This window comes from Myotis brandtii, unplaced genomic scaffold (genome assembly GCF_000412655.1).
Source record: "Myotis brandtii unplaced genomic scaffold, ASM41265v1 scaffold332, whole genome shotgun sequence".
In the NCBI taxonomy this organism is placed as follows: domain Eukaryota; kingdom Metazoa; phylum Chordata; class Mammalia; order Chiroptera; family Vespertilionidae; genus Myotis; species Myotis brandtii.
Genome location: NW_005362797.1, coordinates 391,585 through 409,317, shown reverse-complemented (window position 1 = coordinate 409,317; position 17,733 = coordinate 391,585). Strand labels below are relative to the sequence as shown.

Genomic DNA, 17,733 nt, shown 5'->3' with positions numbered 1-17,733 from the left:
GGATGGGTTCAACTAGAAAGGATCAGGGGCCCTATGCATAAATGACAGAGTGAAGCCCAGGGCAAGATAAAAGTGATGTAAAAAGAAATGCCTATATGCTATGCATCACATGTTCTATTTTAAAATTGGTACATCTGCTTAAAAAAAATCAAGTTCACAAGGTCAACTGAGGTAATAGATGAATATTATTTATTTGACTATGACATTAAAGAATAGAAATATAAGGTCTTGCGGGGGGGGGGGGGGGGGGTTCAGCTTAGACGGAAAAGAGAAAAAGGAATAAATCAGGTTGAGAAAGCAGATTTTTCTCAAGATGCTCCTGGGGAGGTGATGCTGTATAACATGAACCAAATGAGGTGGTTGTTTCGGTTGTATTTCAAGTTCTTAATTGGAGGTTTTATATCTCTCTGCTCAGTCACTTCCCTGGCCTATCCAGAGGTCTAATTGAGTTCATTAAGTTAAAAATGACATTCTTAATAAGAAAATAAAAAGTAAAAATTTAAAAATGGATATTTACCTGTGTGTTTATGATAATGTCCTGAGCATGTCTCCTCAGAATTATGAACTCTTATGAGCAGGCATATTGAGGATGTCCCACAGAACCAGGAACAAGGAGGCCCTTAAAGTGCCTTAGTGGATGTATTTAACCACCTGGAGGAAGTAACCATAGCAGTGCGTGCGAGAGCCAGCTCCTACCAGCCCACATGGCTACATGCCTACCCACAGGGTCCCTCCAGGGACTTTTCTATGTCTTAGGTAGCTGGCTACCAATCCTGATAAAGATGAAAATAGTAATAATGAACATTATGAAATCTCAGGACAATGCTCTAATCAACATTTACAAAGTATTTTTTACACCTACTTGTTAAAAGCAAGTGTTCTTATTGTCCTTGCAGTTTATAGGGAGAGCACAAAAAATACCTGAGGTAAAAAATCTCATAGGTAAGTGGATCGGTAATGTCCCAATGTAGGTCTTCTGACAACAGAGTCCCAGGTGAGGTCTTATTCCTTCCAGAAGTACTTTTAGTTTTTAATGGAGAATTTTAATCAAGAGCCAAAAAAAACCTTTTAAAACTAAAGGCTTAATTTCCCTATGTTGGGAGTATAGAGAATTTCAGATCATGTCTGGAGGCTTTGCACTCAATCATCTGAGCATTCTCCCAGCATGGATTCTCCATGAATGGCCCTGCTCTAATAGGAAGGATAGCCTGCCGGAAGGTTTCAGCAGCCTGGTTTATATTGAAACTTATCTCACAACATTCTAAATCGATGGTTTTGCTGTCAATCATTGGGTAGAACATTCTTTTTCTTTTTAATATATTTTTATTGATTTCAAAGAGGAAGGGAAAGGGAGAGATAGAAACATCAATGATGAGAATCATTGATTGGCTTCCTCCTGCATGCCCCCCACTGAGGAGGGAGCCCTTAACCAGGGCATGTGCCTTTGACTGGAATCAAACCTGGGACTCTTCAGTCTGCAGGCCAATGCTCTATCCACTGAGCCAAACCAGCTAGGGCTAGAACATTCTTATTAAAGGTGCCACACATATGTATTTGCTACATCTCTTCATATAACCAAGGTAAAATATTTTTTAAAAATCCTCACTCAAGGACATACGTTCCCATTGACTAGAGAGAGAGATAGAGAGAGAGAAATAGAAAGAGAGAAACATCAATTGGCTGCTCTCTGTATGAGTCCTGACCAGGGATTGAACCCGAAACTTTTTAGTGTACAGGGCAATGCTCCAACCAACCGAGTCACCCAGCCAGTTCTCTGTAACAGTTTAATTAAGATCTATAGGATTTATTATATTCTCAGAGGTATTAATTAATGAAACAACTCTCCTTTTCCCCCTCTTCCTGACCAAAATTCAGTGTCTATCCTGAACAGCTCTTCATGCATGTGTCTTTAGCATGCTTAACAAAAGAAATAGTAGAAATGTTTAAAAAGTAAATAAATAAACAAAAGGAGCAAAGCAACTCTGGAGAGAAGTCAGGATTCTTAGGAAGTCTTGTGATCTTGGACAAGACATGAAACTTTAACAAGTATTCAACTCACAGGCTGCTAATAATTTGTCAATAATTAGTCACACAGCCTAAAGCATTTTAATTACCCTTTCTTAAAAATTGATTTGAGAAAGAGAAACATTGATTTGTTGTTCAACTTATTTATGCATTCATTGGTTGCTTCTTTTATTTAATTAAAAATATATTTGTATTGATTTCAGAGAGGAAGGGTGAGGGTACGAGATAGAAGCATCAATGATAAGATAGAATCATTGATCAGCTGCCTCCTGCATGCCCCACACTAGAGATTGAGCCTGCAACCCAGGCATGTGCCCTGACAGGGATCAAACTCGAAACCTTGGTGTATGAGGACAATGCTCTAACAATGAGCTACCCGGCCAGGGTCTATTTTAGTTACTCTTCATTTTAATGGTATTACTTCAATTTTTCAGCATATGTGTTTCTCTGAGTGCCCAGACACAATTTATTAATTCTCTACAAACTTTAGGACCAGAAATATGCAAAGAACAGAAAATGTACATATGGCCCTCAAGCAAGGTCTTTCTCTTATGTACATACCATCATGGAAATTTTCCTGGAAAATGAGTTAGTTTGTGCACTTATTGGTTTTTTAGTGTGTATCTAGAAATTCATTATTGAAGGGAGATGGGACTTTCTTGTTATCTGGCTTTTTGTGAGACTAGCAAATGGGATCAAAACATTTATTATCTGATCATTTGCGGGGGGAGTAGAAGAAACAGATAAGACAAAGAAGGAAGAAGAAAAGGAGAAGAGTAGGATAAAAATCTTTAAAAATACATTGGTTAGGTCCACCCAGCATGGTTCAGTGGTTGAGCATTAACCTATGAACCAAGAGGTCACGGTTCAATTCCCAGTCAGGGCACATGCCTGGGTTGTGGGCTCAATTCCCAGTGGGGAGCATGTAGGAGGCAGCCGACCGGTGATTCTCTCTCATAATTGATGTTTCTATCTCTCTTTCCCTCTCCTTTCCTCTCTGAAATCAATAAAAATAAAATAAAATAAAAACAAAAACACATTGGTTAGGAAAACTGTTCACCTAATACCTACTTAAAACTAGCAGAGTAATTTCTATAATGACAACTCAAAAGAACATATTATATCAAGACTCTCTAAATATTGTAAGTCCTAAAAGAAGTCTCCTAATATAAGATTTAATATAATAAATGTATTTTTTTTATCTGTAATGTCTTTTTGTCTTAACATTAAGCTTCTGGTAATTTCAACTACTATGTTCTTAACTGTGAATATTTAAAAATCAAAATAAAACAAAAATATGATTTGAAAGAAAGTAAAGAAGGTCTTTGAGCAGCTGAAAGAGCTTCCACAAAGCTCATGTGCTTTATATCATGGAAGAGCCTTCAGATTGTCACTCTAGCCCATTTACTTTTCCTTTATATAGAAGTGACTAGGTTTCTGAACTGATGTGAGCTTCACTAGGCTTCATGAGACCATATATTTTGTAATCCCAATAATAAACACAAAACAGTATTTAGAGTGGGCTCAATCATTATTTAGTTATGAGTGAGAAGATTAGAAGAGGTATTTTGTAGTTGAGGTTGTTGGAGACAAGGACATATGGTTGGGAGACGTTATAGCTGACAGCCTAAAATCTATAGAAAGAGTGAGAAAAATAATAAAAACCAGACATAAAGGTTACCAAATTAAAGACACACAGTTCTGCATATCTTACTAACCTCTGAGGGATTATAGCATAGATACAAAAACAATTGCCATCAACAATAACAATTCTGAGTAATTAGGAAATATTAGATTTTTGTTTAATATTCATTTAATAAAAGCCAAGGAGCTGCACAGTGCACTTTCAAAATATTTCCCCATTGGAGAGGATATTAAAATATTCCCTCAGTTGGAAAACTTAGTTCTACCCCATGCTAGTTTTCCTTCTCAAAATGTAATCATGGTGATATAATATTGTGCATCTTAAAACAATTCCTTGGTTCTATTCCAGGGTGTCTAACTCCACAGTATCTTTGGTAGACATAGAAAATATGCTTTTTCTTTGTCTTTGTGATTTATTAAGTTTCCCAGTACAGAATTTTAATATATTCCACATATCGGATCTTCCTGTTTCAGTTACAAAACAATACAGAATCGGATCAGCGACACAATTTAAACTCGTTAATGCACCCGTGATTCTATATATTTTATAGGTCTGCTTCCCATACTTTTCGTCAACTATAGGCTCTAAAATGCTGCGGAGCAGCAACATCACATGAAAGGGAGTAAAGCACAAGACAAAAGTCAATGTGATAGTAACAAGTAGTTTTATGATTCTTTTCTTTTCACTGTTTTCCGTGGCTTGATTATGTTGCACCGCTTGGTAAACTTTCAGGTTGCAAACCATCATGATGACCAAAGGTATAGCATAGCCCGTACACGTCCTAAAGAAATTGAACCAAATTTGCCAGTTCGCCAAAGGGTATCTGTCATAGCATAGAGTAAAAGTAGACTTATTGGTGCCACAATATTCTGTAGATATATCATCTTCCCACAAAATGGCAGCATTGAAGATGGTTTCTACTACCCAGATGGACAGGCTGACCATGAATGCAAATCTTCTTGTTCTTAGGAAAAAGAACTTCAGAGGGTAGACAACTGCTAGGTACCGGTCCACAGCAATGCAGGTGAGGAAGGCTGTGCTGCTGTAAAAGTTCATGTACATGAAGAAAGCACACCCCTTGCACAGGGCAGGAGAGAAAGTCCAGTTGTCTTGATTCCAAGTATAATGAATCCAGAGAGGGAGAGTGAGAGCATACAGCAGATCGGACAGTGACAAACTGAAGAGATAAATGCCTAATTCGTTTTCTTTCTTTGCTTGCAGAAAAGACACACAGAGAGATCCAATATTGGCTGGAATGCTGACTATTATCACGAAGATGTAAACAATTGGAAACAAATAGTGATCCAGGTCGTGCTGCTCACCAGTACATGTGATGTTCATTTTCTTCTTTTCAACGTGGCAATTACATTCGTTCTTAGGAGCTAAACAGCAAAGTAAGTCTTGCCTTGTTTAGTTTGTCCTCAACATCGAATTCTCTTTCACTTTTCAATTTTCTTTGCTTCCAAAAGTGCTGGTTAACTCATGAATGCTTTTAAAGAATGGGCATAGATCCCTTTTCACACAGATGTCAATGGTGTGGAGTCAGGATCCAGGCCCCTGGCAGTTAGCTAGCGTGGCCAGTTGATTCTGGTGGGTGGACGTCCATGTGTTTATCATCACGGAATGCTGGTGAGGAAACCCTCAAGGATCAATCTTTCAGAGTCTGTTGTCCCCAGTTTGTTTGGCGTGAATCTCAGGAGGTTGGTGCAAACACAAATAAATTTCACAGAGATTGACATCTCTTTTTAAAATGCCTTTGTTTCTGCAATAAAAGATGAAGTAGAATAAATTAGATGTTTAAAAGATACACCAGGATTTTGAAGCAATATTCTTGTATTTTACTTATTAGAGATTTTAAAAAATGCATTCAACTACAATAAGGTGTTTGTAATGGGAAAACGATCTAATTGACTTCAATAAAGGAAATCAAGCTGAGATATTTTACTTACTTCAAATAAGAATTATCCAAGAGATACTAGATTCCAGGGAATTCTCTTTCTCACTGGACATGATCTAAGAATGCAAAACTAAAGTTGAAAAGTCATCTTAAGAGCTAATAAAAAAGATGGCAAATTCATTGATGTGTTTGTAACAGCAAAGGCATTTGAGTGTATGATAAACTATATGGTTGTATGATTTCAAAATGTTAATTTCATAGGCATTCTAGAGGTAAGGCACTTTCAAAATCAGCTTATTAGCCAAGAAAATATTGTCACAAGAAATTTGATAAAGTATTTTAAATTAGCAGAGCTTGCTGAACCTTCATCAAGAATTAGATAACACTATCTCTTCTGTTCTTCCTTCGCTTCCTTTGTGGTTAACTCACGTTATCTTTCTGATACTCCTGTGAAATAGAGGTCAGAATGTTCTCAGTTTTGATTAAAATCTTGTGATCATCAGTTTCCTTCTTTATTAGGTGAATATATATATATGGTGTCCCCCAAAAATGTGTACACATTTTACAACTGATTCTATTACATTTTGAAAATGAAATATATTTTAATAAACACTGCCTTTATAATTTTGCAAAGTGTATGTACATTTTACAGGGATATTAGTAGTTAAGTTTTTGTGGAGTCAAAAGTTTTATGTGAATTTTTGACTTTGAGGAAGGTCAGTGCCCCTAACTCCTGCATTGTTCAAGGATCAACTGTATATATGCATATACATATACATATACATATACATATACATATACACAAGTTTGATGTTACAGGTTCATATAGGAATAGAGAATCCACCCTTTTCACCATATAGGGGTAGAGAAATACTTCTATCTTCCTTTGCTAGTGAGGCCCATTGGTGCCTTATGATTTCTCTGATGGGTGCATTTACAGAAAGCTTTGTAGAGTCACTAGGCAAGAGAAGGAAGATTTGCCTTCTACCTGTGTGCGGATAACATCAAAACCACCCGCTTCCAAGTGTCATTGAGCCCTAGGCACAAAAGAGACCTGTCTCCACAAGGCACAAGGATTCTGACAGCTTAACCAATATTCAGAGTGTGTAGTATACATTTGTCACTCTTAAAACAAAATGAAGAACTGGAGTGTTCTAGTTTCACCACACCTAAAAATAGGAATAGAATGTGAAAAACAGCCCTTTACATCAATGGGTGTACCTTGGTTGGAAAACTGGCACTTGTGTATATCGTATGGCTCAGAAACTCCACTTCTAGGCACATGCTCAACAGAAATAGATGTATATGATTACAAAAAGATGTAGAATTAGCATGTTCACAGTAGTACTATTTGTAATATCCCCCAACTGGAATACTCACTAGCAGTACAATAGATAAATAAATTGTTGTATATCAACACAATTGAAATCCATGAACCAATGAAAATGAACAAATGATTGCTCATTCATGCAATAACATGGTTGAAGTTCAGAAACATAATGCAGAGTGACAGAAAAAGGCAGGCACAAAGAGTATACACTATCTGATTAAGAAGCAGACAAAATTAATCTATGCTGTCAGAAATCAGTGTAGTGGTCCATGTAGTGAGGGCTAGATGTTTTGGGCACTGTATTAAATGGCATGCATATTTGTTTTAATTTATGTTTCACTACAACTCTGTGCTAGTTATTATAATCATATATTTCAAATACAGATTTGAGCCACCTATTAAGCAATTAACCCCAAATGAGGTATCTAATCTTTGGTAGAATTCAGCCACAATCCTAGATTGTAATGCTAGAATCTCTTATTTTGTTTTTTGTCTTTTGTACAAAAATACCTTAAAAATCTGAGGTATTTTTGCAACAATTCAGACTGCCTTTGTTGAGAAGGAAGATAATATTTTCTATTTTCCATCTAAATAGTAGCACCAATAGATTAGCACAAGTCTTGTAGTTAGAACAGTTCTAATTAAAGAACATGACTTATGAATAATCATTTATGAAAATTAGATATATAAAACCTCACATTCTCTAGAAGTCATCTCTTTTATGTTCTCTATAAAACATGGCCTTCCAATAAACTTATAAAAATGATCTTACATCATGTCCTCAAACTCTGTGGCAATGTGTTGTTATGTTTGCTTAGAACTATCGCCATGTTTTCTTTGAAAGGTTAAAATGCAAAGTGTTTCTTTTCTACAAGTTATAATGGATAACATAAGAATTTTACTTAAACAGGCTTTTATTTTTTTCTTGCGCTTGATGTTGGAAATAGATGGATAAAAGGAGCAAATATCTTGCTACCACACCAAGAAAAAACAATCTCCCAGTTCTCATAGTTATGAGGCTGAATTTTATAACCTATTTTTAGTTTAGGAATCCTCTGTGAATTGTTTTAAAGTTGAAATTATCTTTTACTACTTATAATATGATGGTGAAGAACATATAAAGACCTACTGTGAGATCTATCTATCTATCTATCTATCTATCTATCTATCTATCTAATCATCTCTTACAAGTAAGAACTATTGTGTATTTCTCTTCCTTCTCAACAAAGCTGATCTGAATTAATGCAGGAAATCATGCAAAGTGTCATAGTAAACATTTTGTGTATTTCTCTTCCTTCTCAACAAAGCTGATCTGCATTAATGCAGGAAATCATGTAAAGTGTCATAGTAAACATTTGTGTGTGTGTGTTTGTGTGTGTGTGTGAGAAAGAGAGAGAGAGAGAGAGAGAGAAGAAGAAGAAGAAGAAGAAGAAAGGAGGAGGAGGAGGAGGAGGAGGAGGAGGAGGAGGAGGAGGAGGAGGAGGAGGAGGAGGAGGAGGAGGAGGAGGAGGAGGAGGAGGAGGAGGAGGAGGAGGAGGAGGAGGAGGAGGAGGAGGAGGAGGAGGAGGAGGAGGAGGAGGAGGAGGAGGAGGAGGAGGAGGAGGAGGAGGAGGAGGAGAAGAAGAAGAAGAAGGCGGCCAGGTAGTGGTTAAGTTGTTAACTGGAGGGGTTGGGTAATGACTGGAAGAGGGTACTTTGGGACTTCTGAGAATTTGTAAGGTTTTATTTCTTTATAAAAGTGTTTATACCATGAACAAGTTCTGTTTGTAAAACTTAGCAAGCTATACACTGAGGATATGTGAATTCTTCTGTATGAATGTTGATTGCAATTAAAACGCTAAAAAGTGGAATCAAAAGGCTATATGAAATGGGATGTAAAGAATCTTGACAATCAATATCTGTTTCATCCGCAGATGGACCATCTTGCCTTCCTAAAAAGGACATGGTTTAAATTCTTTCCTCATATAAAAAGCAATTAATAGAAACAAAACAAAACAATAAGTAATTTAAATAATATGAAAATGAATGCACCAAAAATAAATATTCTAGGCATGAGGAAGAAGTAAATACAAATCCTCCCTGGAGGACGCTCCCCAACACAGGCTTCAAAGAATTCTTACAAATAGACTTCCAACAAACATGGGAGAGAGAGAGAGAGAGAGAGAAGCCATTATGTGTGAAATTTAAGAAAAACAAGAAAGAAGAATACCAGATCCCCAAAAGCTTTAGAGAGAAAATGAATAAAAGAACAGACATATAACACAAAACAAGTGTAACCAATAGCAGTCTAGAACTCATGAAGGACATGGAATCCTCAAATGTATAAAGCCCAGTGAATCCCACTGGGGTTAAAAACAAACAAATGAAGATGGAAATTTACACCAGACACATTGTCATCAAACTGCAGATCAACAAAAACTAAGAAAAAAGAGCCAGAGAGAAAAGATGGACTCGCTACAGAGGATGAAATTTAGACTCACAAAGGAGTTCTCAACAGCAATAATAACAGACACCAGAACACAGTGGATTGGTATTTCCAAATGGTTGAGAAAATGTCATCCCATAATTGTCTACCCAGCAGAACTAAATTTCAAAAGCAAAAATAAAGACATTTTCAGATAAACTACCACTGAGAAAAATGACCCCTAAAATCCTTCTAAAAGAAAAGATATAAGTGAGAAGGAAAGTGACACTAGAAAAAAATCTGAGATGCATGAAGGATTGAATAAGCTACTGAGGACGCAACTCTGATGGCTGCACAACATCACGTCCATTACTGGGCTCGTTGTGTCTGGGAGAGCACCTGAACCATGAAATATCCTTCCTCGGGATCAGGACCAAGAGAGCTGGGTCAATGGGGGCCTCCTCCTCCTTTACTCATGTTACTCAAAAATATGTACCTTTTCTCTCTAAAAAAAAGATAAGATGAGTAAAATGGAAAGAATGGTTTTAGGATGACTTATAAAGTTCTCAAGGGGACACATTTCTTTCTGTGTAAAAGCATTTTCTGTCTTGACTGAGACAACCACAAGACCCAGTGGTTGGATGAAGAAGATACTGGGTGTCTTCTCTGTTGCGAAACAGGCAGTGGGTGGGTTCTGGAGACTGAAATGCAGTCTTCGGGGGATTTGTGAACATGTGTGTCTCTTCACGTCCCTAACTTTCAGTTTTCACAGGTGTAAGATAGTCAGATAGTACCCATTTCTTAGAGTTGTTGTGAGGATTAAATGACATAACACGTGAAGCAAAGTACCTAGCACATGGCAATATTAGCTAACATTATTGTTTTAATGACACCAGTAGTTCATCGGTGTCCTTTGTGCTGTCCCTTACATTTCCTAAAAGGAGGTCATCTTTGGCCATCTACTCAGAGCACAGTGGAGAAGCCAGAGGCCCTCAGAGTATAATTTGTACAGTAACATTTCACATACAATACCAGCTCTGCAGAAGATAGTTGTTAAATTAATGTGAATCTGAGATTTTAATGAATACATGATTTTATTATTCATACATCTTTTCAGTTATTATTTTGACTAATCAAACTTTAAGAAAAATTATTTTTAGAACTAGTTCTGAAAAAATGTACATTTTGACTTTTGTGTTCATTGTTACCAATTGCCAAAAGAAGATAATCCATAGCATATTAAAATATAACTATTCTTAACCAGCTCCTAAAATAGTACAAATCATTGATGACAGTGATCAAAAGACAAAATGTTTCCCTACAGAGTTATAGGATATATTTGCCTTTATTTATCATTTTAATAGCTACTTATTAAGACTCTACTACATGCCAGACAGTGTGATACTCACTTATTAAGAATTATTCATCGATACTTCTTAATAATGAATATATTACTTCCAAATTTCACGTTAGTTCTGATGGTATGAAAAGTATCACTAGACCATTGTGCTGATGAGGAAATGGTGCTAACTAACTCTACAGCCAGGAGCTTTCTTGGATATAGACCTATCTTTCTAACCACTTAATTCAGTTTGCCAAATGAAGAGGGAACAGAGTATAAACATCCCCCTTTTGCATATAATTTTACCTAACTGTAAATGCAAATTCTGACATCCTTTTATCATTCCTCAAAGTAGAGGAAACTATGTGTCATCCTCTTTTTTCTCTTATGATGCTCCGCATCGCCACATTTATACAACCTAAACTAGATAAAACATTGCAAACATCACTGACAATCACACAAAAGTATGTTATCAACTTAGAAATCTTATTTCATTTAAAAATTTTACACTTACCCATGTTTCTTGGGGTGACGATTTTATCAACTGAGGAGCCAGAAAAATCGGCTTGCATCAAGAAGAGAAACCCACATTTTGAGTGGACAGGAAGTTGCACTCATATTTCATCATAAACCAATGAGGAAGCAGCACCTTAACAAGAGGGAGGTATTTTATCCAAATCTGAACCAAAAAAGTCTCCTAAATACTTTAAAAGATGTTTTATCTATTATTTACTAGAGTATATTTTTTTGTAACTAGCTTTTCTCTTTGCATCTTAATTATAATGTATACATGTATACCAATATTACATGGGGATTATTTAATAGAATATGTACTAAAATTCAGTGATTCATTGATTCAGTCATTCATTTGCTCTGTCAACAAATATATCTATAATACTCTTAGCACACAGTGCTCGGAGCTATGTAGGACCTGGTTATAGCCTGTAGTAGCTTATCACCTAGGGAAGGAGAAAGGTACGTGCAATAATAACCATAATACAATGACAAAAAAATAGATAAACACTCCAAGAGAGGTACAAAAAGATAGGACGAGTCATTGGATGGGAGGTAGGGTAGGATGTTGCAGATGGATTCAGGGTGATCAAGATCCATGGGAGAAAAACTGCAGAGGGAAGGTGGTGACTGGGTATATATTGAACATATTTCAGTGCTTAATGGGAGTGACAGCAGGGCTAACTAAATCTTTTGTTCTTTAAAGTGACCGAGTGGTTTGGCTTCATAGTATTGTATCATAGAACCATTTTCTCCTTTGATTATTAGAATAAAAGGCAATGATTGCTAAAACCATATTAAAACTAGTTGAACTAACTGGTTTAGAAAAACCAATAATTTTATGAAACTGAAAAATCACTTTGAGAAACACATGGATTGCTATAATGAAAACTCATGTAGTTGACAGTTGCCACCAAATCTATAAGTACTTTAATATGAAGTGAAATGAGCTCCTAGAACTTTTCAGATATAAAAAAAAATCGGACATCACTGTTGAATCTTGTCATCTAAAATTTGTATTACAAAGGGGAGCATATTACTTTATGAGAACAGAATTAATTAGAGATGCAAATATTTAACTTGAAAGACTGTAATCAAGACAATTTGAATCTATTTTTATAAAAGAAGATTAGAGGTTGTTGCACTTTTTATTTAAAATTCTCCCTAGAGATAGAAAAGATGTTTTATGACATAACCTTGACTTTAATGTTGAGGTTATTCAGGATAATACAAGAATGTAAAGGTTTTCTATACTTCCTTTGTAGGTCTTTCACTGAGAATAATAAAAGTAATAACTTAATTTATAAAATGCATGAGAATTTTCAAAGTAATTGAGCATACAGTAATGTAAAAATTCAGAATACTTTGTATTTTTACCAAAACAATGAAAAATTAAAGTACAACGTGGAAATTAATAATAAAACCCTTAAGCCTTCAAAAAAATGAAAGTAATGATTTATGCAAGTTCTCATTTTTGCTTGGTTTTGCACATCGGCTTATCTATTGCATTTACACATGAGTATTTCATGACTCTCAGTACCTCCTATTTTACCTAAACAGACTATACTTCTGCTTTCAGGAAAAGGTATTTTTCACACCAAACATTTATGTATTTTGCTCTTCAAAAAAAAGGATGTAGCTAAAAAACACAAGAAACACAAACTTTCACCTTTGATTAAATAGGAGAAAAACTGTAGCCGACTTATGCTGAACCATTGCCAATTCTGCACAGTAAGACATTTAATAACTTTTAAAAATTTTGCTTTTCATTTAGTCCAGAATATTTGACAATACTGCATTTTCAACCACAGGGCTATTCATGAAGAGTTGGTCATTTGAGAGCTCTTGAGTCTCTGTGACATTTCAAACACTAAAGTGAGAAAAAGCCAATTAGCAATTATTTTAAATACTGCTTTTAGGGGATATGCATTTTTGGTGTGCCAGTTCTCTGGTCTTCTGAGGTCACAAAATGGACACCCAACACTGGGCAGTGGCAGGGCACTTGTGCCCGCCATGTGGAAAAGGGGAAGAGAATGTGGTTCTGCCAGTTTCAACTTCTCCATGGAGCTGACAGTGCAAGAGCCTAATCTGCTGATGAAGGGTCCTTTGTGAGGCTGCATTGTCTGTTTGGTACAAATTCACTAGTTAAAGCAGCATTTATTGCTTCTTAGGAGGAATTCTTGGGTGTAAAGAGGGTGGTGGAGTGTGGGGAGAAGATATTCCTAGGGTTTAAAAAAAATCTTTATTGTTGAAAGTATTACAGATGCCCCTCCCCCCTTACTTCTCCCCATTGCCTGCCTCCACCCGGTTTCTGCCCTGCCCCAGGCTTTCCCCACCCTATTATCTGTGTCCATGGGTTATTCATATGTGCATATAAGTCCTGTGGTAAATCTCTTCCCATACCTCCCACCCCCCTTCCCTCGGAGATTCTTCAGTCTGTTCCATGTTTCCATGCCTCTGGTTCTATTTTATTCATCAGTTTATTTTGCTCATTAGATTTCTTGTTTGTTTATTTTGATTTTTAGTTACAATTGTTGATAGATATGTATTTATTACCATTTTATTGCTCATATTCTTGATTTCTTCTTTTCCTCTCCCTTTCCCTCCTCCTCCCCCTCCTCCTCCTCCTCCTCTTCTTCCTCCTCCTCCTCCTCTTCCTCATCCTTCTCCTTCTCCTTCTTCAGGAAGACCGTTTAACATTTCATGTAATGCTGGTTGAGTGGTGATAAACTCCTTTAGCTTTTTCTTGTCTGTGTAGTTCTTTATCTGACCTTCAATTCTAAATGGTAGCTTTGCTGGGTAGAGTAATCTTGGTTGTAGGTACTCGCTTTTCATCACTTTGAATATTTCTTGCCACTCCCTTCTGGCCTACAAAGTTTCTGTTGAGAAATCAGCTGACAGTCCTATGGGAACTACCTTGTAGGAAACTGCTTTTCTCTTGCTGCTTTTAAGATTCACTCTTTGTCTTTAACCTTTGGCATTTTAATTATGATGTGTCTTGGTGTGGTCCTCTTTGGGTTCCTCTTGTTTGGGACTTTCTGTGCTTCCTGGACTTGTATGTCTATTTCTTTCACCAGGTAGGGGAAGTTTTCTGTCATTTTTTTCAAATAGGTTTTCAATTTTTTTCTCCCTCTCTTCTTCTTGTACCCCCATGATGCGAATATTGGTGTGCTTGAAGTAGTCCCAAAGACTCCTTACACTATCTTCATAATTTTGGATTCTTTTTTTTTTTTTTGCTATTCTGACTGGGTGTTTTCTGCTTCCTCAAATGCCAAAGAACTGCTTTTATTCTCAGTATCTTCTACTCTACTGTTGATTCCCTGTAAATTATTTTTCATTTTAGTTAGTGTATCCTTCATTTTTGACTGTTTTTTTTTTTTTATGTCATTGATGTTTTCACTAATTTCCTTGAAGTTCTTATTAAGTTCCTTGAGTATCTGTATAACCATTGTTTTGAACTCTGTATCTGGTAGTTTTCTTGCTTCCATTTCATTTTGTTCTTTTTCTGGAGATTTCTTCTGTTTTTCATTTGTGCACTGACTCTGGGACCTCTAGGACCTCCTGGAAGGTGCAAAGTCAACTACTGCCCATGTTGTGCCTGGGGCCACCCAGCATGAGCTACAGAATGATGGGCAGATGGTTGCTACTTGTGTTGGGCTTGGAGGTGCCAAGGAGAGGGCAAGCTGTCAAGCAAGGCAGGCTGCTCTAGTGCCAAGCCTGGGGCCTCTTACTGAGAGGTATTTCTCAGCTGGCGTGGCTCAATGGATGAGCACTGACCTATGAGCCAGGGGGTCATGGTTCGATTCCCAGTCAGGGCAAATGCCCAGGTTGCAGGCTCAATCCCCAGAAGGGGGTGTGCAGGAGGCAGCCAATCAATAATTCTCTCTCATCATTGATGTTTCTCTCTCTCCCTCTTCCTTCCTAAAATCAATATATATAATGCCGGTGGTCTTAATCTAGCATCTAGAAGGGTTCAGGAATCTGGAGAAGGTGCTGTGTGTAGATTAACCATGAGTCCAGAGATGAAACATAATTTTGGAAGGCATTTTGGGGGCCAGAGGAAACTTAGCTAAAGGAACTAAGTTCTCCTTATCTCAGGACCCTTTGCTATTTATTAACACAACTTGTCCTAAGGCAAGATAGATATGCACTTCAAAGGGTAGGGTTAGGTATACAGAATCCATTGTCAGATTGGGGAAAATTGCCTATGGCTGTTCAGGTGTATGTGTGTGATTTTAAAATATGTTCACAAATTCTTTGAAACCCTTCCTTTCAAAAGGTGAAGCCTAATTTCTGTCACCTGGATGTGGCTAGACTTAGTGTGTCACCCTAGTTAATAGAATAAAGCAGAAGCAATGGTTTAGTCAGAAAAATTCGTGACTTCCTCCTCCTCCTCCTCCCTCTCTCTCTCTCTCTCTGACTGCTTGGTCTGAGGGAAGCCAGCTACCAAATGATGAGAAAAGACCCACATGTCTAACTGCCATTTCCGTTTTCTCACGTCTTGAGCAAATTTGAGTGCTGTGTCAGTGGTCCAAGGATTTCCCTTTCTCAGCTTGTATTCTCACGTTTTTATTAGAAACTTCCTTGTCTAATAGAGCATAGAAAATAAATTTGAAACAAGAGATACTTTCTCTAGTAAAGAATTACTCTGGTATATGAACTAATAGGAACCAGTGGCCTGTCCTGGAGGCAAAGCTACTTTTTCTGTTAAATATCTTGTGTTTCCTCTTCTGCAGATTGCACACATTGCACAAATATTTGTGGCATGCCACCCAAATGCAAGGTACAATGATGCGCTACAGGATGACTAATGCTGGATAGTTTCAACTTCCTGATTTCGTGTACATGGAATTTTCCTCTATTACCACCTTGGTACTTCCCTTCTAGTGACATTATTACATGTTAAATGCAGATCATCGATATAACATCACAGGGTTGGTAGGACACTTAGCATTCACTTGATCTGTCATCCTTGGCTTTTCATTTACTGCTGCTCCAGCTCAAGCTTAATACACTGTTAGAACAAATGGATGAGAGGGAGTTCTGCAAAGGTAAATCTATGGGAGTTGGATAGTTACTGACTTGTATCATAGAATGGTGGCGGGAGGGAAGGTAGAGTTCAGATATGTGCGGTACTAGGTATACTGAGTGGTTTCCTGGGGCTATATTCTTCCCGCGTTTCGCATGGGAAGAGACTTGAATTGGTTCATGCAATCTAGGAGGCGCTTTCGGGATTGAAGAAATAATGAAAGACAGACATAAAATAGATTAAGAACTTGGGCTGGGTGTGGTGCCTGCCCTCTGGAGGGACAGAGTGTGCAGAGAGAGAGTGAGCCAGCCAGCTCCCAAAGCTGCTTTATTATATACTTGAGTTGCATGAAGTTACATCACATCTGGGTGGGCCTTTGACATCATGAGATCCATCCCCTTAACACTGGGTGGGAGAGTCAAACTGGGTGGCCTCCAATCTTTTGACTGGTCCTGCCCTCACGGAGTGGCTCTGCCGGCCCCCTGAGTCCAGATGATATAAATTAAGCCAAGCGTATTCTAACGGCCCTTAGCACTAGGAAAACAAGAAATAGAAGTGATCCGTATAAAGGGGACTAAATAACTAATCATCCAAACCAGAACATTTTTGTGGGTGAAGGGGCACCATTTTAATTACGTTGGGGCTGTCTTTGGGAAACCAGATCAGACCTACAGTAATTTACGAAGTGAAACAGAGCAAGTACAGCTTTTCTTTTCCCCTGCAGCCTCTCAGAGACTCTTCCATTTGCTCCAATGCCAAGGAAATCAGACATCTCAGACCAATATTGGATGTGGCAGACGTCCCAGGACAATTCACAACTTCCCTTCCAATTGAGGGTAATCTGCCTGGAACCATTTCAACTGGCAGTGGAAGGTCCTCTATGAAGCTAAAAGCTAAATACACACAGTTATCAGAATGGAGAACCTTGTCACCTGTTTGCCAAGTGTGCAACCCATTCGGCTAAAACGGCCTGGGTGCCCATTGCCTTACTTGTATTGCATGCATGCCCGTGCGGCTGCTCTTGCTGTGTCATCTTTACTGAGAAGAAACAGGCTCTGAGAGCTACGTGTCTCCACCAAGGTGGCTGCTGAACTGGGGCTGCCTTAGGGGCTGCCATTGACTGGCACGTGGTAGATGCGCCCCGAGATGCTGCGGGAGGGCATGGTAGGGTCTTCACTACCCAGTTGCCTCGCCAAACTGCCTTTCGCTAAAGTGCTCAAGCAGGGGATGGAGAAGCATCGAAGGGGGCACACGTGCAGGGAGCACACGTGCAGGCGGGAGCATAAAAGGCTGCTCAGCCCTCCCGCCACAGGACTGCGGCTGTTGCCCTCATCCAAGATGGCGGCGGAGGCGTCAGTGGCCTCCTGCCCTTTTCCATCATGGCGGCGACCGGACCCGCCTCCCCGGGCGCCGGAGTCTTGTGACCCACACAATGGCTGAGAGCCTACTCCAGGCTTCCCGGCAACGCCGAGTAAAAGCCATGACGGCCGCCGCGGGTTCGGCGAGCCAGGCCGCCCTGCCCCTGCTGCTGTGCGCTCTCCTGGCGTT

The 17,733-nt window shown here is 38.3% G+C and overlaps 2 protein-coding genes across 2 annotated transcripts in view; one reads left to right on the top strand and one right to left on the bottom strand.

Moving 5' to 3' along the window:
- Positions 1-3,613: 3,613 nt before the first annotated feature.
- On the bottom strand, positions 3,614-11,228 carry GPR65 (G protein-coupled receptor 65). The gene is made up of 2 exons (XM_005871162.2): positions 11,158-11,228; positions 3,614-5,432 (listed from the first exon to the last, which is right to left on the bottom strand). The coding sequence occupies exon 2, from the start codon at positions 5,009-5,011 to the stop codon at positions 4,010-4,012; it is 1,002 nt and encodes a 333-aa protein (XP_005871224.1). The 5' UTR covers positions 5,012-5,432; positions 11,158-11,228; the 3' UTR covers positions 3,614-4,009.
- Positions 11,229-17,513: 6,285 nt separating this feature from the next.
- GALC (galactosylceramidase) overlaps positions 17,514-17,733 on the top strand; it is a 42,472-nt gene continuing 42,252 nt past the window's right edge. The window contains exon 1 of the mRNA XM_005871212.2: positions 17,514-17,730. Coding sequence (XP_005871274.1) covers positions 17,618-17,730 — 113 coding nt within the window. The 5' untranslated portion in view covers positions 17,514-17,617. The remainder of the gene's footprint in view (positions 17,731-17,733) is intronic.

Bases quoted from the DNA above. Each gene is read 5' to 3' on its own strand.
- GPR65 (XM_005871162.2), bottom strand. From the start codon at position 5,011: ATGAACATCACATGTACTGGTGAGCAGCACGACCTGGATCACTATTTG.